General features: G+C 41.6%; 1 protein-coding gene across 7 annotated transcripts in view; it reads right to left on the bottom strand.

Annotated features, from left to right (window-relative positions):
• Positions 1 to 27,078, bottom strand: part of GPATCH8 (G-patch domain containing 8) — an 86,419-nt gene extending 59,341 nt beyond the window's left edge. For 3 of the 7 annotated variants that reach the window (XM_030541658.1, XM_030541660.1, XM_030541657.1), the window contains exons 1-2: positions 10,318 to 10,395; positions 2,780 to 2,797 (exon numbers count right to left, since the gene is read on the bottom strand). Coding sequence is in view for 2 of the 7 variants with exons in the window: in XM_030541655.1 (XP_030397515.1) it covers positions 10,318 to 10,392; positions 26,960 to 27,004 (120 nt within the window). In the remaining 5 variants the exon portion in view is untranslated. Of the gene's footprint in view, positions 1 to 2,779; positions 2,798 to 10,317; positions 10,396 to 26,959 lie in introns of those variants that run through there. The other 4 variants (XM_030541655.1, XM_030541656.1, XM_030541662.1 and 1 more) reach the window with 3 other exon arrangements.
• Positions 27,079 to 27,872: the final 794 nt, after the last annotated feature.

Below are 27,872 nucleotides of genomic sequence, written 5' to 3'. Positions count from 1 at the left end.
CTGCACACTATTCACAACGTTATAAAACCTTAGTCATCTCTTTTCTAACTGAGCAGTCTCAGTCTTGAAAGCTCTCCTCAAATGGAAGCTGTGCCATACCCCTATTCATTCCATTGCCTTTCTCTGAACTTTTTCCAATTTCAATATCTGTTCTGAGATGAGGTGACCAGAACTGCATGCAGTATTCAAGGTGTGAGTGCACCAAAGGTTTATATAGTGGCATTATGATATTTTTTCTTCTATCCTTTTCCTAACAGTTTCTAACATGTTAGCTTTTTTGATTGTCATAGCACATTGAACAGATGCTTTTAGAGCACTATCTACTACGATGACTCCAAGATCTCTTTCTTGAGTGGTAACAGCTAATTTAGACCCCATCGTTTTGTATGTACAGTTGGGATTATGTTTTCCCATGTGCAACACTTTGCATTTATCAACACTGAATTTCACCTGCCATTTTCTTGCCCAGTCATCCAGTTTAGTGAGATCTCTCCGTAATTCTTTGCAGTCAGCTTTGGACTTAACTACAGTAAAAGCTTTGTTATCCGGCATGTTGGAGAATGGGAGGGTGCTGGTAAATCAAAAATTCTGGTTAACTAAGAGCGAGGAAGTTTGGGTGCAGGAAGGGGGTAAGGGCAAGGGGTTGGGGTGTGGATGAGGTTTCAGGGTGACGGATCTGGGTGGTGCTCACCTTTAGCAGCTCCCCGGAAGCAGCGACATGCCCCTGCTGCTCCTAGGCAGAGGTGCATCCAGGTGGTTCTGCGCGCTGCCTCCACCCGCAGGCACCGCCCCTGAAGTTTTCATTAGCCAAACTTCCTGGCCAATGGGAGCTGCTGAGCCAGCGCTCGGGGCGGGGACAGCGCACTGAGCCCCAAGGCCGTTCCTCCACTTAGGAGCGCCAGGGACATGTTGCCACTTCCAGAGAGCCATGTGGAGTTAGGTAGGGAGCCTGCCGGCCCTGTTCCAACCCAACCCTACTGAAGATCAGAAATGCCAATTTATAGAGCTTTCTGGTCGGTAAAGTGCTAGATAACACAGCTTTTACTGAATATTAAGTAATTTTGTTTTGTCTACAAACTTTGCCACTTGTTTACCCCTTTTTCCAGATTATCTATGAATAAACTGAACACTGGTCCTAGTACAGATCCTTGGGGGACTCTAGTGATCTCTCATTTCTACCCTTTGTTTTCTATCTTTTAACCAGTTACTGATCCATGAGAGGACCTTCCCTCTTATCCCATGACTGCTTACTTTCATAGAATATCAGTGTTGGAAGGGACCTCAGGAGGTCATCTAGTCCAACCCCTTGCTCAAAGCAGGACCAGTTCCCAACTAAATCATCCCAGCCAGGGCTTTGTCAAGCCTGACCTTAAAAACCTCTAAGGAAGGAGATTCCACCACCTCCCTAGGGAACCCATTCCAGTGCTTCACCACTCTCCGAGTGAAAATTTTTTTCCTAATATCCAACCTAAGGCTTAAGAGTCTTCAGTGAGCAGCGCTGTCAAAGCCTTTCTTAAAGTTCAACTACACTACAGCTACTGGATCACCCTCGTCCACATGACTATTGTCACCCTCCAAGAATTCTAATAGATTGGTGAGGCATGATTTCCCTTTACGAAAGCAAAGTTGACTCTTCCTCAGTGTATCATGTTCATCTGATAAATTGATGGATTGAAATTATAGTGAACAGAATTGCCTAGTACTGAAGTTAGACTTACTGACCTGTAATTTCCAGGATTGCCTAAAAAGCATTTTTTCAAAAAAGTGTCTTTAAACGCAATATAGAGTCTGCAGTCATAAATTTTTCTAATTATGCAACCCATTACAACTCACGATATTACAGAATATCCTGAATTGTAATGAGTTGTCTGGGGGTTGTGACACTGAATGATGCATTGTATCCAAAAGTCATCTAATAAAAATGCTACGATTTTAGTTTAATTCAGTAATGAAGTATTGAACAAAAATCCCAAGTCAGAACAGCAGTGTTTTACACACTCATTCCTCATTGGTGTAAATAACTGAAAAATGTGACCACCACTGGTGCATCAGACCTAAAGAGCAGAAGAGTTTGAGATTTGCAGTGTGCCTGGATGTGTTTCTCCCCCACCCCAAAAAAAACCATTCTAGTGACTAGAAACCTTCTTCTTCTGCTCTGCAGGTAAAATAAAACATTTTAGTCTCACTCACTTTTTCAAGACCAGAGTGTACAACAATGTCCTTCCCATATTATGGGATCTCTCTATGAAGCATTAGTTAGTTCTACATTGAAAAACCAATGAGGAGGAGTAAGGATATGCCAAGATATAAATGTTTAAATCAATATGAGTGAAAGAAAAACGAACAACAAATACAGTTTCCAACCATGAATACCATGGAAGAGTGTCTTAGACGTTAAGATTTACAAGAACTTACCGTGAGTGTAACCGCTGCAGATCATTAATGCCACAGTGACAACAATTGCACGTTCCTCTTGTAAAATGGGGCCACAGATCACCAATTATTTTGTGACTACTACACTGTAATTGTTCCTTCTACATTAACAGATTAACTGTATCTGACAAAGGATTATGGGAATCAAATTTAAAAAGCTGATGCTGACAAAAATGGCTGCATTTTTAAAAAAGGACAAGAACAACCGTATAATCTTTTGTTAAGCGGAGATGAGACATTGTGCTGACTGTGTTGTGTCATGAATGCACTAAAATAAACAGACAGATGAAGCAGTAGGCTATTTCCAAAAGCAGTGCAAGTGGAGTGAAAGCATTTCCATACGAACCTGGCTTTAAAAACTGGGCTGTCAAAAGAACAGTTAAATGTAACACAAAGTAAGAAACTGTCCAATCACTAATGGTCGTTTTTCTTTTGCTGTGTTTTTAATTCACTGCTTGCAAGTAATGTATTTATTAAAGAGGAATGAAAGCATAAAATAAATTTAACGAGTCAAGACCAGCAAGGAGATTCAAGAGTGGTGTTGTGACTGACACAGTGAAGGGGTAAACAAATGTTAAAGGGGAAAAAAAGAAGAATTCAGAGGAGTTATACACATTAGCACTTTTACAAAGCCACTCAAGAGGATGATCATGTTTTTCAACTTGCAACAAACCTCTATCTTACTGCATCTCAGTTCCCAGGAAAAATATGGCATTTTCTCCCAATGGCACAATGTATAGATAGCTTCTGATGTAAAATTAGTTACACACAATTTTTGGCATTGACTAAGCAGTGAAACGGCTGGATAGTTAAAAACAGGCAGCTGAAATGGCATATTTTCTGTTCCTATTGTGAAGATAACATTCCGAAGAGTCAGGTATTAAATTCCACAGAGGCCTACACTCTGAAGAGATTAATGATGATCCCTCTCATTTTCATCTGTCCCTTCATTCCATATCATTGTGACAGACCTCCGGCTAAGGAAGATTGGCACAAACTCTCTTCGCAGTTTAAATGCTGCCCTTAAAATCAGAGATTGAATTGCTTGGGCCACAAATGGGAACTGAGCTAATGTAGCTTTGCAGTGCTATTAGTTCCTATTGGCCTCTAGAGTGAGACGCAATATTAATCAAATCAGTATCTCTCACTCAGCAGCACAAAGCATTGCAGCTAGGCTGCTGGCTTGTGATCTTTTTCTGGAATAACAACATTTTAATTTTGTTCATCTCTAGAGAAAAATCCCTTTTACTTAGAAGTCTTCCTCTTGATGTCAAGAACTAATGCTCCCTTTGAATAAATCAACCCCATTTTGTAGTAGTTCTCCTTTCTGTACTTTTCTACGCATGTGTGCGGGTTCCCAAACATGCCATTGGCCAGTCTAAGGAAACAACTCTTTCCTCAGAGTATAGGCAGGTGAGTTATAAAAGTAATATCTGCCTATACTCTGAAGAAGGACTTGTTTCCTTAGACTGGCCAATGGCATGTTTGGGAACCGGCACACATGTAGCTATGCTACAAGGAGCTCTGAAGTAAGAGTCACATTAAAAGTTGTCAAGTCAGCCAAGTGAATAAAATCACTCAGTTTGCTTTTGACTAAAATGATACAGTAAAACTCAAAATCAAGACAGTTTATTAGGACTAGCCAGCTACATATGCAAGAGCCATGCTATTTGTCCTCTTAACCAATGACATGGTGTCACATTACTGTAACAGATTAGTGAATGGTTAACAGTATCTTTTAATGTGTTTTACTGCTAAGGTATTTTAACATTACTTTGACACTTATACAACAACACATTTCATCCCAAAATCAGAAAGCTGTAACAAAAGAGAGATCGTTCACATTTTTCAGATAGGGAACTCTGGGACACAGATTAAGCATAACATTTTCAAATTGGCTTAAATGATTTAGAAGCCTAAATCTCACTGAAAGTCAATGGGACTTGTCATTGGCTAAGTCACTTTTTGAAAATTTTATCTCAAGTGATTGTCCAAGAGCACAACTAGCCCGTGAGAGCCCACAGAACAGAACCCAGGCTTCCCAACGCAGTCTTGTACTCTAACCATTTGACAAAACAGCCTTATTCAATTACTTTTCACTTGTACCAATGATACTTGATCATGGTTCCTGCAGTAAGAGTCCCCAGCAATGGCCCTGGCAGATGTAAACTGACACCTATACGAGGGAAATGAGGCAAAGAGTTTAGATGGCATTGTGTGAGAAATATCGTAACTAAATGATTACAGCAAATATATGTTGAACTGTTACAAATATGCCAAAGGCTAATTTTGTCTAACACCCCCTCTCCTCCCAAGGTCCCCTCCACCCCAGAGACATCCCTTTTATACTATTAATCTGATTTCAGCATAAACAAGAACCATACATCTCTTGAGTGGATTGTAAACTGTGCCAACTGTATCAAGTTACCTATAAGCAAGGACTGGATGCCACTGGGTGAACCCATGCAAACAAGAGGTTGTAAAGATTCCCAACACAAAACCTATAGCTCACTACAGATGACACAATGAAAACTAGAGAGAAAAGCCAAACAGTAATGCTACATCATTCAGCTTCAAGAAGCATATTATTTAATAGTGCTGTCCACTTATGGCTACTGCTAAATGTCAAATCAGCAGCCTTATCGGGTTACACTTTGGAACTAGTGGAGTCCACAGATCTGCACAGATATGCCACGTGACAAAAGCCAACTTCAGAAGCTATTGTAGACTTCTAGATGAGAGGACAGAATTGTGATCTTCAACAAGTAACACCTGGAATCTGAATCCCAGAAGGGTTTTAAAGAGCTTTCTCAGGCAACTGAGCAGAACTATATAGGAAAAGGATATTTGTTAGTTATGACAAGGACAAACTAACAAGAAGCTTAGGGGTAAGTGAATGATGTGCAGTCTCACTTCCAACCTGTGAATGACAACTGGATTTAACTCTGATGTTCTGCATACTGTGTATAGTGGGAGAGGATAGTGGATTTTTATGTTGTCACTTTAAGGGCATGTCTACACTACAGACTTAAGTTGACCTATGTTAGGTTGACTTACAGCCACTCTCAGCTCTATGCAGGTTCCTGCTGGGAGACCAGCTTCCCTCCCACTCCCAACTGGGCTTTCTTGTCAATTTCACAGCTCCAGTATGGAGCCCTGGAATTGACAAGATAGTCAACAGCAGATGTAAGTAAACCCTAAGTATATGACATAAGCCCTACCTCTGGTGGAGTTATGTTGGTGTAGTACAGCACTTGCATCAGCAGGACAAGGCTATAGTGTGTACATTAACATAATTAGGTTAACATACGCTGCTTATGTTGAACTAACTATGGAGTGTAGACCAGGCCTGACTAATACTCAACTCCTGAAGTCGTACTACCATGACAAAAAACTAGAACAGTCTAAAACAAATTTCCTTTGTAAAACATTAAGGACAATAAAGATTCCAGTAAATCAGCATACTTGGGCCACGTCTACACTACAGCATAAAATCGAAATTATTAAAACCGGTTTTATAAAACTGGCTTTATAAAATCGATTTTACGCGTCCACACTAGGGCACATTAATTTGGTGATGTGCGTCCATGGTCCTAGGCTACCATCGATTTCCGGAGCGGTGCACTCTGGGTAGCTCAGTAAAAGAATGAGACCAATAACTTCAATTTCTGTCCACACTAGCCCTAAATCGATATAGTAATATCGATTTTAGGGTTACTCCTCTCGTTGGGGAGGAGTACAGAAATCGATTTTAAGAGCCCTTAAAATCGATTTAAAGTGCCTTGTAGTGTGGACGGGTACAGCGTTAAATCGATTTAATGCTGTTTAAATCGATTTAACGCTGTAGTGTGGACCAGGCCTTGGTAACTGCCCACTCCACAATCTAGACATAGTGCACTTTCCTACAATGTTTCAAATCAAATGTGTGCAGCTCATTACATAACTGAAAATCAGACTGCTTGTTTCAAAACTTAAATGGTTCTGAGTGCCAACAATTCCCATTTACTTCAGCAGCAGGAGCTGAGAGTGCCCAGAACCTTTTACAACCGGACAACAGTCTTTTCTTGTAAAAACTAGGATCTACTGCCTTAAAGACAAGTTCATTGTTGCTTCTTTTTAAATTTAAAAAAAAAAAACTGATTCCAATTCCATAGCCATCTGATTTGTAAATATTACCAATGACTTGCACTTTTGCAAAAATCTATATTGAACATTTTCTCCCTTTTATGAAATGCAGAACTGGTTATCACTTAGCCCAACAAAAATTTGTTTTTCCTCTTTAAAGAATTTCAAGGAAAAATAAATCTTGGTATCATTTCACTAATTTGTAACATTTTGGAAATTTAAGTCCTCTTAAGGCTTTACCTTTATTGTTCTACCTCTGACTTCCAAGCCACTAGCTTCCTCTAATTCTGCTTTTCACTAGCTTGTTCTAATCCTACTTTTCCATAAGGAGATATACCTGAGTTATATTCTCATCATGGCTCAGTTCAGAGACATCTTTGCAGTACAATGTAGGATTTCCATGGACACTAGCTACTGCAGACTGCCTTTTTTTTTAAATATGTAGTACAGTAATTCTAAACAGTTAAACAGTGTAATGATCTGTAGACTCCCAAACCTATGAGATTTCAGCCACCTTTGAGTTGCATGCTGTAGCAGTACAGTCAGCATCTTTCGACAGATAATGCTGCAGAGATGGATCTAAACTCAGCAATGATACTCCAAAATGTATGCTCCAAGCAAAGCCATTTTTCCTAGGCAATTCCAAAAGTGGTCTACAGTTATTAGGCTTCAAATAGTTTTCAGATTCCTAGAAAATGGGAAAATCTTTTAAAGAAACACACTTATTTTTAATAGGATGTATTTTAATTCTGTTAATTTTCTATCCTAACCTTAAAATTTAACTGAAAAATGCCTTAACATATTCACTGCTAAAAACAGTTTTATTAATAAAGAAAACAACACTTAGGGGTTCAAGTCCGGCTTCCATTGTAATAAATGGCAAAACGTGCATTGACTTCAATGGTGCAGGATTGGGTTGTCAGTGCTACCAGCTAAATTTATTTCCAAAAGGGGAGCTGAAACACTAACAGAGAATTGTTTAAGACCATAAATCATTAATACAACAAATTAGTAAACTTCAAAATTGCAAATACAGCACATTTTAAAACTAAATATTTAAAATTATTTCCTTTTACTTACCTTTCATGATCTAAGTTCATGGTTGTTACTCTCTCTTCTGGAAGAGCCAATGACATAACACACCCAAAGCAGAGAAAACTCTGATGCCCCATGCTGCTTTAGGTATGAGATCCAACTCTTGCAGGAGGAACAAAGAACTCTAAACTCTAGTTTTAAAAGGTAAAACACCCACTCCTATTTACTTAAAATGTATTTGTAATTTTGCAATTGTAAAGATTACAAATCTACTGTTAAACAATTTGGGATCTTAAGCAATTTTTAATAATTTCAGGTTATTCAACAAATTATATTAAGCTTAATAGCAGTAGATTATCTTAAACACCAACCACATATTTAGTGGAGAGAACAGAAAGATGATCCATCTTTTTCTGAAGTAAAATTTGGTTCCCAGTCTAAAATGAGGTTAGTTACCTCATCTCATCTTTTCTTTTAAACTCCTGTCGTCATAGAAAAATGTATTTTTTAAAAAGCCTATCTCCCCAAAAATAATTACTAGCCAGTCCTCTGATATATACTATGAAGATATAGCTGACAATTGTTCACTAAATATTTTTGGGGAGATTAAATATTTTATTATAAACACACACTTGACCCAACAGATCATAAAATAGAACTTTTTAGTAATCTGTCCTCTAAAGAATATATTTCTCTCTCTTTGATGCAACATAATTCAAGTCCTGAATTCCCAGTGTGTACGCTTTTTTATTTTTTTAAAAGCCTATCTTTCTACAGACAGAAAGGAAAAAAATGTAGCCAATTGCATGGTAGGTTAGGAATTATTTTGGAGTCCCCCCCTCTCCCCCCAAAAAAGGCAGATCATTTTCTTGTCTCCTCCACTAAATGTGTTTTCTTACTATTGGTCACGAGACTTCGAATTGTGTACATTTTATATATTAAAATAAAAACCTGCCCAAGTTAAAGTATTTAGATTTGATAATGTCCCTATATTTGCATTACAATGTATGTAAAAATAAATACTTTTGCTGTAATTTAACCTAAGGTTTCTGCTGCTGTTGAAACTCCTCAAATTGCAGCCAAAGATCACACACACTGGTCACCCAGTGACTATCTTCCTAGGCTTTGTGTACTAATGGGCATATGATGTACTTATATAAAATTGTACAGAAAATGTATCTGACTATTCCATAATAGCAGCCAGAAGGGATTTACATTTTGAACATACATGCAGTATTTTAATTTGTCACCTATATGCTTTGTTCCTCTATTCTGGGAAAACAAATATTTGTAAAAATAAGATCTTGGTCTAACCTGTAGATAACATCTGAATAATCTGATAATCCCCAATGTGGTATGGAATAGATGCCAACTCTAGCTATTTCTCATGACATTTACATAGGGAAGTAGGCTTGGCATGTCAGTTAAGATTCTCATGTCACAACACAAGATTGAACTATTCAGCAGAACATCAAATGCAAATTCCCCCCTCTGCAGCATTATCTCATGCGTCATCAATTACTGCCATGCCTAAATCTAGCATCATGCCAGCACATTAAGACAATAGGTACTATATGCAGTGTTCACTGAACCAGAAGAACAGAAATAAGAAGGAAGAAAGGAAACCCTAAAGAAATTAAAAAAGGCAGACCGTGCAATACAAACCAGATCATGGCTGCTTAGCTAATATGGGCCAACTGCTGCGGAAGAAAAATGTCGAACACCCCAAGTTGTGTAAATTTCTGTAAACATCTAAACACGCACACAGACACACACAACACCAACCTACACAGGATGCAAATATATATTGATCCTTTGCTAACACTATAGTTTAAAAAGAGGACACTAACGTGATGAAACTTCAGAGTCAATTTTAGTTTTATCAGGGAAAAAGCTATCTGAAAAGTGCTAATCTTTAATAAAAATCTAGCCTAAATCAGACCACCACTAAGCTTCCCCTTATTTTTCCATCACAGGTTTCACACCACTAAGACTATAAATGATAATTTAGGCAGCATAATAAGAAATATTACTGTACGTCTGAGACTAGCAAGTGATACTGTGCAAAGTTAAAAGATTCAGAAGCTTAAAAGAAAAGCTACCCAAAAAAGCTACCTTTCCCCATTCTACAGTCTGATATTATTAATTGCCATATCTAATTCAACAAAATAAAATTACTTTTTAAAACAACATTCTGTGTAGTTCATGTGAAATATAATTTTACAGGCAGGTTTTATCATTACTGAAGCATATTAATTAAAATTCAGTTCTCTTCACTGCTACTGGTAGTTCTAGCATTTATTAAGTTGTTATACACACTAGTTGATGATCTCACTATTCAGGAAATGTAAGCTAAAAGGATCAAAATACATTTTACTCCTCTGTTTCATTAGGTTCACAAAAATAAACTAACTTCTCAACAAAATGTATTAATATTTAGCAAACTAACTTTCCATAAATAATGTATTATTTCAAATAGTTTCTCAAATATCAAGCTTATCTATTTTTATAGTAACCTAGATTATAAAAATTACTATTTAAAGCTTAAAGCCCCGGCCCACTTTACATTAATGCAGGACATGCAAGCATATTAGAAAAGAATATCCCTGAACAACTATTTACACACTAGTGCCTGGTCCTGTCAAATTTAACTGCATTCACATCAAGTCCCATCCGATCACTGTTTAATTTGCTGGTGGGCCAATGGTGATATGTGTATCTTACCGATTCTATTGGCTTGTCTAGAGATGCTTGTTCAATCTCCAAGTGTCCTTCTTCATACTGATCAAAGTGATTACCCTGCAGAAGAATATTTTTGTTATTTCTCTATGGTAATCAAGACATTTCCCAAAACTATGCAATTCCCTCTCTCAATATAAATTGAGCCCCAAACTCATATTAGATAGCAAAAGAAATCAACTAATTAAATAAGACTCCAATAATTAGGACATAAAAATGTCAGTCCGATGTAATCCTAGGTATGCTGGACTGAAGATCTTCATAAACTAGCAAGGTTTAAGAATGCCAGACAATTAAACTGACACCACATGCTACTTTTAGTAAAGTAAGTGAAAATTCTGATCATAAGAAACACTGGGTTGGAGGAAATAATATAGGATAAAAATCACAGTAAAATTAAAATTATTCTTACATACAACAGACACAGTCCATATAGGTTCTTTACTTCCATTGGATGACTATATTGCCTGCCTGCCAAGACATGGATTGGATAAAGTGTAACATTTTGGTTATAAAGGGGCCCTGTCAACTTGAAATGTAGCCAATTTCAAAAGAACTTCCCTGCCAATTTGAGGCCTTCCAACTACATTTTCCTACAATTAAAAATGTCCCTCCACCTGCAGCTGTGTGAAAGGCTCATAAGAACATGGGAAACATCGGCTATGCAGACAGTGTTGTCAAATATACTAATCAAATAAGATGAAAAAGAAAAATACTAGTCTAATCTTAGTTGCAATAACCCCAGCTGTTACCTACTAATTATAAAACAAGTTAAATCAAACCGAAGTGTAATTTTTAAGATGACTGTTACCCATTAATATTTGAAGCTTTTAATGGACAGGATCTTCTTGAACTCCTAGATAACGAAATACTCATTGCCTTAGATCTTACAGTGCCTTTGGAGCTTGGAGTTGGCAAGAGTAGAAGCAGCATTGTTCATCTCTTTCCCTCAACAGCCCTTGGAGTTGGTGGAATACTCTTTCTATTGACTTTGGGTGTGGGGGGGGGGGAGGAATCAACCTTTTAATCTGTTTTTTATGTCCAAAACCCTTCTATATGGCACATTACACTGATATATTTTATACTTCTGTTTTTAGTGTCTAGAATCAGTCACAGACATCAAATATTGTAACATTAAATCTTTAATGGAAGTACACAATTATACCATAAACAATTTACACACGTGCAGAATAATTGACATTTATTGCAACCTGGAAAAAGGAAACATTAAATTGACCACATTTTATCTGAATTCTTTCCATATCTTTTGTGGACTCAAGCTGTGTCACAAAGGAAGCTCTTCCTATTTCATAGTGCCAATTAATTACCACTGACTAAAGCTTCACTTTAAATGAGCTCTAAGTCACAAAATAAAGGCTGTATATAAAAATGTCATTCCACTCATAGCAACCAAGTCCTAATCCCAAACTTCCTCTTATTATAAAGATCATTAATCTGAAAATCTAGAGTGACATTGTGGTCCCATTAAAGCAATGGCAAAATTCGCACCAACTACAATGGCTCTAGGATTCTATACCTAGAGTAAAATATTCCAGAACTCATTTGATGAAATGTCCTACCATCCAACTCTTTCTTATCCCTTCTCCTGTCTGGCATTTTCATAAACACAGACTTTAAGACCAGAAGGGAACTCCTGCACATTGGGGGCATAGAACTTCACCCACCATCTCCTGCACAATGCCCCTAACCTCTGGCTGAGTTACTGAAGTCCTCAAATCATGATTTAAAGACGTACAAGTTACAGAGAACCCACCATTCACTTTAGTTTAAACTTGCAAGTGACCTGTGCCCATGCTGCAGAAGAAAGTGAAAAACTCCAAGGGTCTCTGCCAATCTGTCCTGGGGGAAAATTCTTTCCTAACCCCAAATATGGCAGTTAAAACCCAAGGGTTTTTTTTTGTGTAGTTGGGATTGTGTTTTCCAACGTACATCACTTTGCATTTATCAACACTGAACTTCATCTGTCATTTTTGGACTTAACTATCTTGAGTAATTTTTTGTTGTTTGCAAACTTTGCCACCATGCTGTTTACTCCCTTTTTCAGATCATTTATAACTATATTGAACAGCACAGGTCCCAGTACAGATCCTTGAGGGACCACGCTATTGGCCTCTCTTCATTGTGAAAACTGACCATTTATTCCTATCCTTTGTTTCCTATATTTTAAGCAGTTACTGATGCATGACAGGATCTCCAATGACTGAATGCTTTGACAAGATTGCACACCAAAGAGCCTTTGGTGTGCAATCTTGTCAAAGGCTTTCTGAAAGTCCAAGTACACCGGTCCCCTCTTATTCATGTTTGACTCTCTCAAAGAATTCTAATAGATTGGTGAGGCATGATTTCCGTTCTGACTCTTCCTCAGCGTGTCCTCTTCCTCTTTGAGGGTTCATCACATCATTAAGTGTCCTCGCATCATTCAAGCATCTGATATTTCTGTTCTTTACTGTCGTTTCAACCAATTTGCATGGTACTGATAGACTTACTGGCCTGCAAATTGCCAGGATTGCCTCTGTAGCCTTTTTAAAAAACAGGCATTACATTAGCTACCCTCCATTAAACTGGTATAAAGGTTGATTTAAGAGACAGGTTACATACCACAGTTAGTAGCTCTGCAATTTCATATGAATTCCTTCAGGACTCTTGGGTGACACCATCTGTCCTGGTGACTTATTGCTTAATTCGTCAATTTGTTCCAAAACCTTCTCTACTGACACCTCAATCTGGGACTGTTCCTCAGATTTGTCACCTAAAATGAATGGCTCAGTGTAGGAATCTCCTTTACATCCATTACTGCTTTAGGTCTTGGTTCAACATGGTATTACGGCACACACTCAGTTTTAGCACAAGTCCTATTGACTTTCATGGGACTAGGCACCACGGTGAATGGATTTAAATCACCAATTTCAAACATCACTTAAATCAGCAAGGAGGAAACCTTGATTTTTAAACAATCTATTTTAGTAATTTATAGTTACTTTCTCAAAGAGATGCTGATTCTAATTCATTGTTGGTAACTTTGCAACTACTGTATATACTTGTTCATAAGCCGAATATTTTGGTAAAAAATTGACGCATCAAAGAGTGAGGGTCAGCTTATAAACGGGTCTACAACAAAATTTGATGGTTTTAAATTCTATGGCAGGGATCAGCAATCTTTGGCACACGGTTCACAGGGCAAGCACCCTAGCGGGCTGGGCCAGTTTGGTTCAGCCAATCGTGGCTCCCATTGGCCGTGGTTTGTTGCTCCAGGCCAATGGGGGCTGTGGGAAATGGCATGGGCCAAGGGATGTGCTGGCTGGGAACAGCAAAACTGCGGCCACAGGGAGCTGAGGGGCTCCATGCCTGCAGATGTTCCAGGTAAACAAAACATCCCAACCCCCCCAGCGGCTTACCCTGACAGGCTGGGAGCCAAAGTTTTCCAACCCCTGAAATATAGGGTCAGCTTATGAAAGGGTCATACAGTTTTTGCTATTTTTACCTATCCATCTTGTGGGGGGTTGTCTTATAATGAACGGGCTAATGAACGAGTATATACAGTAATTACTTACGGTTCCAGGATTGCTTCAGTTAGTTCCTTGAGTAACCTAGGATGAATTTCATCAGGTCCCACTGTCCTGAATACATTTAACTTACCTAAATAATCTTTAACCTGTTCTTTACCTATTTTGGCTTGCATTCTTTCCCCCGTTATCATTCATTGTTGAGTATGTGGTCACCTTTAACCTTTTCAGTGAAGACAAGCAAAATAGGCATTAAGCACCTCAGCCTTTTTGATGTCATCAATTAGCTCCCCTTTCTTCTCCTCAGCATAGTAGAAGACCGACATTTTCTTTTGTCCTTTCTTTGGGTTCCTAATGTTTTTAAAGAACATCTTCTTACTGCCTTTTATGTCCCTTTCTGGTGTAACTCATTTGATGCCTCAGCCTTTCTGATTTTTTCCCTACATGCTTCTGCTACTCTCCCTACATGCTTCTGCTACTCTTGACTTCCTCCTTAGCTATTTGTCCTTGTCCACTTCTCATAGGATTCCTTTTTTAATTTCAGGTCATTGCAACGCTCCTGAGGGAACCATAATTGCCTCTCACTATTCTTATCTTTTCTTTGCATCAGGATAGTTGGCAGTTTCTCAAGTAAACAGTATTAAAGGCATAACTGCAATCTCCCTGAACTCCTTTTTCCCCTTTGAAGCTCTGCCAATGGGACCTTACCTATCAGTTCTCTGATTTTGCTGTTTAGAAGTCCACTGTTCTTATTCTGCTGCTCTCACTCCTTCCTTTTCTTAGAAATCATAAAATCATCATTGCATGATCTCTTTCACCCAAATTACCTTCCACCTTCAGAAGTCACAACCAATTCTTCCCTCTTGGTCACAATCAAGTCTAAAATGGTGGTCCCCTGGTTACCACCTCCACTTTCTGAAACAAAAAGTTATCCCCAATGCATACCAAGAACTTACTGCAAATTTTGTCTTTTTGCCCTATGACTTTTCTAACTGATATCATAAGTAGGTAAAGTCCCCCATTACTACCATATCTTCTCTTATGGTTATTTCTGCCTCATCCCCCTCCTTTTCCTGATATGGTGGTCACCTCCCTTTTTTATCATTACCCAGAGATTTTCAACTGGTCTATCTCTCACTTCCTTAGGGACCTCAGAACAACTGTATATACTTTTGATGCATGATACACAGGTAACTTTCTTCTGATCCTACGGAAGAGATAGGATCTGTGTCAAGGAGAGCAGAGTTACAAGGGGGTGAAACCTTTTTTTAAATAGTCAGAGAGCTCTAAGGCAGACAGCAAGTATGGAAAATTCCTGCTTAAAGAGTGGTAAGGATATAAGCAATGGAAAACAGGGGCTTATAATGGAAAACAAAGTTGGAGATGCCCACAGTGAATATATGAGCTCTATTATATGTGAAGCCCTCTTCAAAGTGGTTTTTGGAATGATTTATACATAAGGAAGATGACAAACTAGTGAATCATAATTAGTTAGCTCTTTATGACAGACACAGCAGAACCAAAAACTACTGGTTTTACAATTTCATCACAGCCATATTACTTGTTTAGTGCAAGGCAGCTGTTTAAAATGACTGCCTGCAAATTCAAGACTAACAGAGCTTTATGCAGCTCCCACAAGCCAAGTATGATCATAATGAGTCAACAGGCAGACAGGAGACCTCCAATACCTAACTGATGTAAGAAGTGGTGTCAGTGTTATACAACTGTCATGTCTAGAGACGTGTGAAATAATTCACAATGAAAACAAAGTTTAGAAGTACCATATATACTTGATCATAAGCCAGCTCGTTTATAAGCCGATCCCCCCAAGATGGATAAGTAAAAATGGAAAATTTTTATAACCCGTTCATAAGCCGAACCTATAATTCAGGGGTCAGCAAACTTTGGCTCTGGGGTTGTGAGGATAAGCCTCTGGTGGGCCAAGATGATTTGCTTACCTCGAGTGTCCGCAGGCACGGAGGTAAACTTAAGTAAACAAAGTGTTCCTGCACCAGCGGCTTACCCTGACAGGCCCAAACAGCAACTGGTGGGGAAATTTGGGGGGGGGGGGGAAGAAGCTGGGAGTCAGGAGAGTAACCCCTGTGACCACCCCCCACCCCAGCCTGGGACTCCCCCACTCTCCCCATCTCATCCCTTCCCACCTTATCTGGGGAGGATCTCTCTGGCCTGACTGGAGCTCCTCCGGCAGGCTGGGCAGTGTGGTCACAGCCTACTCCAGCAGGCCAGACCAGGCGGTGCGGTCGCAGCATGTTCCAGCAGACTGGGGCCGGGAAGCGCGGCCACAGCGTGCTCCAGCGGGCCGGGCACCACGGCCGCAGCGTGCTCGGGGGGGGCAGGGCTGAGCAGCAGAGCTGCAGCCTGCCAGCCCCGGAGCTGCAGCTGCTTCAAAGGCTGAGGGAGAGCAGCAAGGCCAGAAGCAGAGAGACTCTGGTCCTGTCTCTTCCCTTTTGGCTCTGCTGCCTCTCCTTGCTCCCTCTCCCTCTCTATTCCCATTCATAAGCCGACCCCCTTCTTTGGTGTTTCCCTTTTTTACTAAAAAATTTGGCATACGAACAAGTATATACAGTAGGTTTTCTAGAACACTCATCTAGTCAGAGTAACAGATATTACTCTTTAAAAGCAAAAATTAAACTCAATCTATGAAGGCAAATGTATCCCATCCATTGCCTGCATTAGAACTACTCAGTATTTTTAGAAGTCAAGTAACTTCTAGTGGATACAGAAAAAACATAATACAAAGGCAGCTCTGCAAAGATTCCATTGGGACATGGAAATATTTTGTTAAAGCCTCACGTAATATTGGACATCTCTCTTTCCATTAGTCTCCTGAAATCATGTGAATGTACCAGATGGTTTAACTTGTACTTTTCTAACAGGAAAAAAAAAATGCAGAAGGCAACAGCTAGTTTTCTTATGCCACCCCGGTCTTTTATTATTATAATACATTGCTTTGTTTCTGTTGTCAATAAGTAGAGTACAAGGATTGACAATTCATACCTGTAGACAAAAAATTTAAAAAATATATGCAGTTTTTTTTTGTCAAAGCTGCAGCAAGCCTTTGAGTTTTGATAATGTACCATAATTATATTTTGAGAATGCTTAAAACGAGAGAGAATTTTAATATAACAAAAGCGATCTAATTACTTATGATTCAATATGGATTTAAAATGCAGTTTTTCTTTAGGAGCACCTTGTAATTACCTATTTAAGATGAAACTGTTGAAATTACAAAACAACCTGAAGTTTTGTAAGCAGGAGGGAGGGGGGAGGAGGACTCTGTGCACCTCCACTCCCTCCTGCTGGCGGCAATCAGCTGGTTTGCAGCATTTTGGAGGCAGGAGGGGGAAGGGAGGAGCGAGGACTTGGCATGCAGGCTCCCCCTCCCTCCCCTGCCTCACGAACATGGCAAGCCAGCTGATTGCCCCAGGTAGAAGGGAGGGGGGAGGAGCAAGGACTCAGCACACCTCCCCCCTCCCTCCCCTACTCAGCAATCAGCTGGTTTGCGGCATTTAGAAGGGAGGGGAGTGAGGGGAGAAGAGCCAGGATGCAGCGAGCAAAGTAAAGGGGGAGGAGGTGGGGGGAGAAGAGGCGAGTCAAGGGTGGGGGCTTGGGGGGAAGGAGTGGAGTGGGCAGGCTGAAGGTTAAACCCCCCCCACCTCTGGTGCTTGCAGAGTAGGGGAAGCTGCCCTGGAACCTAACCCTCCTATTTACATTAATTCTTATGGGGAAATTGGATTTGCTTAACATCGTTTCACTTAAAGTCACATTTTTCAGGAACATAACTACAATGTTAAGTGAGGAGTTACTGTACAAAATTAATCTAGTAAAACATGCATTTATCATTTTCTAACAAACTCTATAAATGAAGAATCTGAATAAACTTACATACATTAAGCTATATAATGGCTTATATAAGCGCATACAGAATTAGTGCATCTTCCTGGTTTGCAAAATGTACCAAATTCAGTGTAAAGTCTACATGTATTTGCAAATCAACATGTTTTAATGTTTCCAAACAATGAGAATTCACTTTTCTTTAGGAAAATTATTAAAAAAGTGTAAGTGCGATACAAGATTAAAATTGTACGCAGTGTATTTGTAGCTGTGCTGGTCCCAGGATATTAGAGAGACAAGGTGGGTGAGGTAACATTTTTCATTTGACCAACTTCTGTTGGTGAGAGACACTCTGTTTCACTTGCATTTTGCTGTGACACTGGGAGTACTTTTTCCAGACCTGAAGAGCAGCTCTGTTTGGCTCAAAAGCTTGTCTTTCCCATCAACAGAAGTTGATCCAATACAAGATATTACTTCACCCATCTTGTCTCTCTAAGACAAAAACCAATTATTTAAATCAAGGTTTCCTGCTTGTTGAATGAAAGCAAACCACCCTGGAATGCAAGCTGGTCTTTAGCTCTTCAACACAGCCAGCAACAGCTACTGAGAAGGGGCAGCATTGGTCTGGTCAAAACAGGGGTTAGTGGAGACACTCCTATGTTAAACTGCCTCATCAATTTTTTTAATACATAGTCTCTACTCAAGAGTGGGGAGAATGCAGTAGATGATTCCAAAGCCTGGCAGCTCCCAGGGACAGGAATATCTGAGTGAGAGACTGAGAAAGTGGGATGTCTGCATGACTTAGGGCTTATCTACATAGAAAAGTTGCAGTGGTTTAACTAAGAATAAGATTTTAAAACTATTTATTTAAACTGATGCAAGAGCCTGTCTGGAAACTTATTTTACTTTAAAAAAAGGATTATTTTAGTTTAGCTTAAATTGATTAGGAATCAGTTTAAGCAAAACCATCACTCAAACTGAAACAGAAGATCTGCAAAGGTGTATACACTGGTTTAAAATTACATCTTTAGTTAAACCACTGCAACTTTCTCAGACAGACAATGCCTAAGTGAGGGTAAGTGAAGGGGAGAAGAGAGGTTAAAGGGGAAAAAGGAAGAAAAGTCTGGGAAGAGGAAAGAAAAAAAGCTGTTGAGGCATTATCCTGAGTTATTTAGATATTTACTAGCCAAGACATACAAAAAGATGCTTCTTCCTCCACCTAAAGGGTCCTTGGGCAGCAATCTTTAGGAAGCCCACAGCACAACCTTCCCAACATGCACAGGTGGAGGCACTGCATGCTGGGCTTCTCAGCGGACTGGTTCCCCTACCTCCCACTAAACCCTCTTGCTCCTCTGGCTCCCTCTCTCTGTTTCTGAACAACAGGCTTAGATTACTTATACTACTTGTATAGCCCAAAACGTCCAATTTCCCTCCAAATTCAATAAGATTTAAAAGTAGCCATCCTTCAACAAAAAAACCCTTCAAAAACAGACTTCAAAGAGAAACTGCAGAGCTACAATTCATTTGCAAACTTAACGCCATTAATTTGGGCTTGAAAAGGGACTGAGAGTGGCTGGCTCACTACAAAAGAAATTTTCCCTGTTTTGGTATTGACACCTCCTCATCAATTATTGGGAGTGGACCACATCCATCCTGACTCAATTCCCCTTGCCAACACTGGTTCTCCACTTGTGTCAGTATATCTATGCCTGTATCTGTAATTTTCACTCCATGCATCTGAAGAAGTGGGGGTTTTTACCCACAAAAGCTTATGCCCAAATAAATCTGTTAAGTCTTTAAGGGGCCACCAGACTCCTTGTTTTTTTAAATGAATATATAGCCATCTTGGAATTATTTATGTTACATTACGTAGATAAACCTCTGAGACTCCTCTCTGCTAACACACTCAGCTCACTGGCTCCATTCTTAGTCTGAATCCCAGACTGTGCCTATGCTGTCATCCCCCTCCCCACCCCAACCTATTTCCTGCTCTCTCTGGAATTTCTGCCCTATTTCCAATAAAGCCATTAAAATTTATAATCTACATTTTCCATTCCTTCAGTCCCCTTGATAGCTTCCCCACCTACTCTTCTCACTCCCCTGCCCTGTAGGATGCAGGAGCCATTTCAGGCCCTATGTTCCTGCAGCTCTCAATGCCTCCCTCCCCACTCTCATTCCACAATCATTCCTCCAACTGATGCTTGGCTCTTTCTTCCTGACACCAGCTGCCCCCCTTCTTTTCCTCCCCTCCAGGAAACTTCTGCTTCCATGTCAATCAGCTCTCAGCCCACTCCTGCAGCCATCACTTCAGTCACTCAACCGCATCTTCATCCAGCACCATAGTCCCTCTGATCTATCAATTTCTGAGTTGGCACCAATCTCTCTCAGCAACCCTGCTTCCCCACACACCCCAGTACGCTATCTTTTCACAACGTCCAGTCTATTAATATCTTCTATTAGTCTCCTGCTCTCAGCACAGTCCTTCTTGAACTGACCTCCCTCCAACATTTAGCTGTTTTCCACCCTCAAGTCAACAATTTTGCTCCTCCTTCACTCTGTGCATCTAACAATCCCCAATTCCAACCCTCCTCTTTAATCCATTTCCTCTGTAGAGCATCTACAAAGAAATCCTAAAGACCATGCAGATTTCCTCTACATTTGTTCCTTTGTCAATTGTAAAATGCTAATAAGTCAAGTGAACTGCTACCTACCCTTCCTTCATTGACTCCAACCCTCTATTGCAGTCGTTCTCAAACTTTTTTTTTTTACTGGTTATCCCTTTCACATAGCAAGCCTTCGAGTGTGACCTCCCCCTTATAAATTAAAAACACTTTTTAATGTATTTAACACCATTATAAATGCTAGAGGCAAAGTGGGGTTGAGGTGGAGTTGACAGCTCGCGACCCTCCCATGTAATAACGTCACAACCCCAAGGGGTCCCAACCCTCAGTTTGAGAACCTCTGCTCTATTGTCGATCTAATGCTCCACTTCCATGCCAGCTGGAGAGTCCCTCCAATTTCTTTCCAAGAAAAAAAAAAAACAAAACATTTACAGAGAATTTTCCTATACTGCTCCTTTTCACACACTCATCTTCCTTTATCAGAGGGGTAGCCGTGTTAGTCTGGATCTGTAAAAGCAGCAAAGAGTCCTGTGGCACCTTATAGACTAACAGATGTTTTGGAGCATGAGCTTTCATGGGTGAATACCCACTCCGTCGGATGCATCTTCCTTTGGCCTCCTCTAATTCTAGAGTATCCCTCTTGTTCTCTTCCAACCCATTAAGTGTTCCCTTGACCTATCCCCTCTTACATACTTCCACTGCCTCCACTTCCTCTCGCAACTCTTTTCAGTATCTTGTGCAATGTGGCTTTTCCGCTTGCTCCACTTTGAGACTATCACCAAGATCCCAAATAAGCTGCTCACAGCCAAGCCTCAGGGCCTCCTCCATGACCCCTCTCTCGCTTTTATCATCCCATGCTGTTCAATGCCTATTTTAGATTATTTGATCTTTGGAACGAGCTCTTGCCTTTATCAAACTCAACTATGGACCACAGGAGTCGTAACGACAAGTGGCCAAACTGACAGCTAGTACACCTCTACCTCAATATAACACTGTCCTTGGGAGCCAAAAATCTTACAGCATTATAGGTGAAAATGTGTTATATTGAACTTGCTTTGATCCACTGGAGTATGCAGCCCCACCTCCCCAGAGCACTGCTTTACCGCATTACATCCACATTCATGTTATATCGGGTGGCATTGTATCGAGGTAGCGGTGTATTAGCTGATAAACTCTATTGATAGCTATGGTGTTGCACCTGCTAACATTAGCAGAGAATTCGGCCCCAAATATTTGTTTAACATTAAATTGGTTGGAGAGCAACGCACACACAAAGGCACCCAGCAAAAATCCAGGTATCTGCTTTCTAACTCAACAAAATAAACTGTAGATTTTTAACTAAGACCCACTTGTACACTACAGAGATGCACAGATCCTGAAACTAATCTGCTACATACAGTGAAAGACTTTTTAAATGGCCATTGGAACCACTGTAGATAGGCTTCTGAAGAGAATATTTAGAACAAGTTAAGTTAGCTACCACACTACAGTAATCAGGGAAGGAAGTTATTCTCTTTTTGATTCTAAGGTCATTACTGAATATTGCTTATCAAAAATTAGGGAAGTGCAGACCACTGCGTGTTTTTACATATACTCAACTACAAGGTAACTTTGCACAGAATATTTTGCAATTAAAAGGTTCAAAATATTAAACTGCTTCCTCTTCTACTGAGTTTACTCCACCCCAATCTTATACCTGGAATGACCCTAATTAGAATTCATGGAAAAAAAAAATGTAGAACTGTGCTCTCTTAAGATGCAGTTATCTTGAACACTAAAGATGAGTGCAACTGAGAAACGATAAACAAGACTAAAAATCTTCATATGAAACATTCTTGAGGAGGGATGTGATTAGAACAAACTACTAGGAATCAGGATTCCTGGGCAATATTCCCCACTCTACCACCAATTCAGTGTGACCTTGGTCAAGACACTTCACCTCATTTTCCCCCATGAATATAATTTTCTTTTATAGCCGTCCACTTCCATAATCTCAGTTTTCTGTAACCTCCAACTAAGGGGCCGAATTATTCTATGCTAGGTCTCTTTCCAGTCGACTGATACCCACCACCTTCAAGGGAAAGTTTAAAGGCATTAAGAGAAAATTCCTCCATCAATTTGCAATTTTTGGGAGAGGCTAGGAAAAGTAGTTCTACCACACTGTAACAACAACACTAACCTACCTTTATTTTTTAAGCAGGGCTGCAGCAAAAGTGGCTGGAGCTAGAAACTTGGCAAGGCTGTAGTCCTCACTAAGGACTACTGTCTTTTCTTAGTTTTATAGGAAAATAAAATTGTGACTGAATAATGATTTCTGAGCATGATGAGCTGATTTTAGCAGATGGTTAACGGAGATCTGCCTCCTTTTTGACATTACTACACATTTCCCCAGCATGACCAGAACTGAGGAATGAAGCAGTAACAGGACTTGCTAAGACAATTTTCATGAAGGAAGTTGTCTCATTGATGTCAAAAATCCTCCCTTAACAGGAAAGCAAGAAAACTGCAAGCACAGAAAAGGTTGTGGAACCCATGATTTTACAGTCTGAACAATTTTTTGGCTGAATTCTGCAATACTTTTCATGATTGACATGGTTTTCAAAAGATAAATAGAGATCTGCCTCCAACAAAAGGTTGAAATTCACCCCACCCATCACCCCCAGAAAGAAACTTGAAAGTCTAATTGGATTGTTTAAATATTAAGTATTTTTAAATTAAGAAAACAAGGAAATTATGAAAAAACCTATGTTAATGAAGCATTTAAACACACCGTTAAAATTCACAAAAAGTCAGAAAATGCAAGAGCTGACAATCCAACAGCAAAGTCAAGTCAACTAGGTTTGCACATTTTATTTTCCATTCTTATTATTCCTAGACACATACATAAAACATGTTAAGCTAGTAAAACATACAATTATATACACAGGATACATAGTATGACTGAATTACTGTTGTATTTCCTGGTTGTTTTTACATGCATTATCTTAATAATGCATTAACTAGATTTGTGTGGGTTTGGATTTGTTGTTTATAAAGAGGTTGCTTGGGTGAAAGACAGTATTATATAAGTGCAAAACATCATTTCAAGAACCTTCAATCAATGTAAAGATGACCTCATAAGTTAATATATGCTCTCTAACTGACATTCACCTTGAATAATTATTATGTTTTATTATAAACCAGAATCTTTCATTCTGCATCCGCTAGGGAATACCAATTGTCATTTCCTGCAAAACAATAATACCAATTTCTTTTTAAAATATATATTCATTTACTTTCAAACTGTATTTAAAAGTCAGTTTAACACATGGCAGCAAATGTTAATTTTATGGAATGAATGAATCAATTAATTTTTATACAAGAATAAAAAATGCTCTTCCCCATAGGTTAGGGACCTTAGCACATGCTGAAGACAGCTGGAGAAACAGAGAAGGTTTCTTTTAGCTTTCCCCAAATAGAAGTGTAAATACCATTCTGTAAGAAAGCAGGAAACAAGTTGAGAAGCAGATGAGAATGTTAGGTAACCCAGTCAGGAAACTGAACAGCCAGCCTCTCATTAGAAATCCTGATCTGTTGTAGCATTCATCATGAATAACAGCATCAAAATCATCAAAGAAGAAAGCCAGTTTAAACACATACTAATCTGTTGTTTTTGAAGGAGAAACTAAGATGAGTGAATTTCTGAATAACTTCACTGTCAATGTTTAGGTCTTCTCTTCACAAAAATGTTTACCAATCTTTAAACTGTTTCAGTATGTTTGCGCTATATTAAAGAATTCTATCTTAATTCCTCAATAATTTTAAATTCCTAATATTTAAATTGTACCCACTCTTAGTTTAACTTCCTTCCACCTGCAAAGTTAAATTTCTGAAGTCTTGTTCCACTTTATTAAACCCATTTATAATTTGAGTTCTTTCATTAGGTCACCTTGCCATTCTCTAGGATGAGAGGCAGCTTATCCCTCTTTCGCTTTTAAGTATACTGTTAAAAATTATAATAATCCCAGGTTACACGTTCTTCACAAAAAACTCTCCACCACACCCAGTGAAAGAGAATTCAAAAGTGAAAGACCATATTTTACATTAGGGCACAAAGCACAGTAATTTTATTTTGAGCTGAATTCTCTGTTAATAAATCCCAGTATCATTTTTACAGAAGGCTCATAAGTGCAAGGATTTTCAATCATTGTTTTCATGTTCAGTATACTGCATAAATGTTTCTGTGTATACTCTCTTTTTCTCTACCATTGTCAGACTTATTTAACAGTTACCCATGCTAAACTGCATTTTCCATTTACTGCCCGTTACCTAAAGATCCCAAATCCCTCTTAATCTGGTTGCCTGAACACAGCTATTTTCATACTCCTCAAAAAAAAAAAAAGGACCTGCAGTTTGATGAAAAAAATTCAGTGCCAGTATTCATCCCCTGACCCAAATTACTGTTGCCAGGATATGCAGCAGTAATGCAGTAGTTTCTTTGAGATTCAGAGGTTTCATTTTACGCAGGGAACAGGCAAACTATTTAGTTTTATTATTCAATATTTTCCACAGTGACATTGCTCAACAGTAAGATATTTGAAAGAGCAAGCGTGACAGATTTTTAAGGCTCATTTCAGAATGATATCTAGCTAATATACAGTGTTTTGTACATGAATGCTTAACATTTCCAAGAAAAAAACAACTAAATTGTTTACCCCTATTCCAGAAACTTCAATCAACAGACAAGCATATCCAGTGATAGCTTCCCTCTGGAAATGTCAATGTCTGCCCTCAGATTATGTATAGAATTCATTAAAATGTTATTAATAAAGCATCTCACTGCCATGGTACTCCAGCAGCAAACATTTAAACCAATATAAATACTAAAAAGCCAAACAAAGGATCAAGTAAATAATTAAAGAACTAGATTAGGTAACATTTCTGAAGCATCACTTCTAACACCCTCCCTACCTCACATCAACACAGACCCTCTCCAGGCAGCTAGTGCCCCTGCTGCAGGCACAAGCTACATCCTGGGAGAATCACTGGCTGGACAGGTGCAATGTTTCTTAGGACTGAAAACCAGGATTTGGAAAGATGACACAGGAGCTCCCAAGCCACTGCAGTGGACAATGATTCCAGTCCTCCAATATCTTGGCCTGAGAGGGAAGGGATGGTGGGGAGGCGGGCTGGAGCAGAGGCCAGTGATACTCATGCATACTAAATGGTGCAGAATGAGCCGGGGAAGAGTGTACAGACTAGTGAACTCCATTATGAGTTTGAGGAAGCAAGGGAGAAGTGTGGACCCCCCAGCCCCGGGGCAGTATGAAAGAAGGGCGCAGAAACTAGCAAACCCCTCCCACTGGGTTCTCTGTGGGGAGAAGGGGAAAGAGGACAGTGCATGCCACTGCCCCATTAGATTCTCTGCAGAAAAGGAGGAGATCCGCTGGGCTCCAGAGGAGGAGGAATTGCAGTAACTAAAAAGCCCCCAACTCCCAGAGGTGCTGGGGGGGACACAGAAGAGCGCAGAGGTGCTCGGGGGACAAGACGCAGAGGCCAGCAGGGCCCTCTCACGTTGAGCTGCGGGCAGCAGAAGGGCGCAGAGGCGGGGACCCTCCCACGTTGGGCTCGGAGAGGGGGGCAGAAGGGCACAGAGGCGGGGACCCCCACACACACGCTGGGCGGGGGGGGGGCGCAGACGGGCGCAGAGCCCGGGACCCCCCCACACACGCTGGGCTCGGGGGGGGGGCAGAAGGGCGCAGAGCCCGGGACCCCCCCACACACGCTGGGCTGGGGGGGGGGCAGAAGGGCGCAGAGCCCGGGACCCCCCCACACACGCTGGGCTCGGGGGGGGGCAGAAGGGCGCAGAGCCCGGGACCCCCCCACACACGCTGGGCTCGGGGGGGGCAGAAGGGCGCAGCGCCCGGGACCCCCCCACACACGCTGGGCTCGGGGGGGGGCAGAAGGGCGCAGAGCCCGGGACCCCCCCACACACGCTGGGCTCGGGGGGGGGCAGAAGGGCGCAGAGCCCGGGACCCCCCCACACACGCTGGGCTCGGGGGGGGGGGCAGAAGGGCGCAGAGCCCGGGACCCCCCCACACACGCTGGGCTCGGGGGGGGGCAGAAGGGCGCAGAGCCCGGGACCCCCCCACACACGCTGGGCTCGGGGGGGGGCAGAAGGGCGCAGAGCCCGGGACCCCCCCACACACGCTGGGCTCGGGGGGGGCAGAAGGGCGCAGAGCCCGGGACCCCCCCACACACGCTGGGCTCGGGGGGGGGCAGAAGGGCGCAGAGCCCGGGACCCCCCCACACACGCTGGGCTCGGGGGGGCAGAAGGGCGCAGAGCCCGGGACCCCCCCCACACACGCTGGGCTCGGGGGGGGCAGAAGGGCGCAGAGCCCGGGACCCCCCTACACACGCTGGGCTCGGGGGGGGCAGAAGGGCGCAGAGCCCGGGACCCCCCCCACACACGCTGGGCTCGGGGGGGGGCAGAAGGGCGCAGAGCCCGGGACCCCCGCCAGGAACAGGTTGTAACCCCCCCCGCGATCGCCCCCCTCCGCCCCAAACACGCCCCCGGGCGGGAGGGACCAGGGCAGGCCCCGCGGGCGGGGCCGGGGAGGGGCCGCGGGGGTCTGGGCCGGGCGCTACCTGGAAGTCCCTGTCCTCGTTGAAGCGGGAGAACCTGTCCGCCATTTTCTGCTGCCGTCTCCTCCGCAGCCACCGCCTCGGCCCGGCTCAGCCTCGCTCTCAGCGCGGCCCGCGGGAGCGCGCCTGCGCGGCCCCAGCTCGCCCCTTAGGCCTCCGCGCGCATGCGCGCTGAGCTGAGCTGAGGGGTTGCCCCAGGGCTTGCCCTCTCCTCCCCTGCCGTGCAAGGGGCTTCGGTGGGGGCGGGGTAACGAGTGCGGGGTGGGGCGAGGGCCGGAGAGCGGAGTGAGCAGAGCCGCAGCGGATGTGGGGCGGAGGGCACTGGGGCAGGGAAATAGCAGGGGGCTGCCAGAGGAAGATTGATGGGGAGAAGGTGGAAGTGGATGGGGCAGTCTGGCCTTGTCTGGCTTCTCACAGCTTCACCTTCCATTGTTGTTGTCAGTGGTGCGGTTATTGTTACTACAAAGCATCTGTACTGCTGTAGCGCTTAGCACCCCAGTCATGGACTAGGACTCCATTGCGCTAGGTGCTGTACAAACAGACACTCACTTCCCCCAAAGCGCTGACAAGCTAGTGCTGCTCTCAGCTGCCCCTCTGATATTTTTTACTACCCTGTCTAATGCTGACAGTCATGGTGGCCAGCCTACTGTGGCGTTAGCAAAGGTGAGCCCATAATAGTGGGAAAACTTTTGGAAATCCCGAATGTAGACACAGACTGCATGCTAATAAGTTTAAGGAGCAAGGAAACTACAGAGCAAAAATGAACTCATAATGGATCTATGTGCCTTAAAATCAGGAATTGTGTCAAAAAAGTAATATGGGAAAGAAAATACTGATGGCGAAAGCAGAGAGAAAAGCGGGGGGGGGGGGCAACATGCTCCAAACCATCCAAAAGCTGGCTGAGGAGGGGCTCTAA

This window comes from Gopherus evgoodei, chromosome 23 (genome assembly GCF_007399415.2).
Source record: "Gopherus evgoodei ecotype Sinaloan lineage chromosome 23, rGopEvg1_v1.p, whole genome shotgun sequence".
NCBI classification, from domain to species: Eukaryota; Metazoa; Chordata; order Testudines; family Testudinidae; genus Gopherus; species Gopherus evgoodei.
This window is presented reverse-complemented; position numbering and strand designations above follow the sequence as displayed.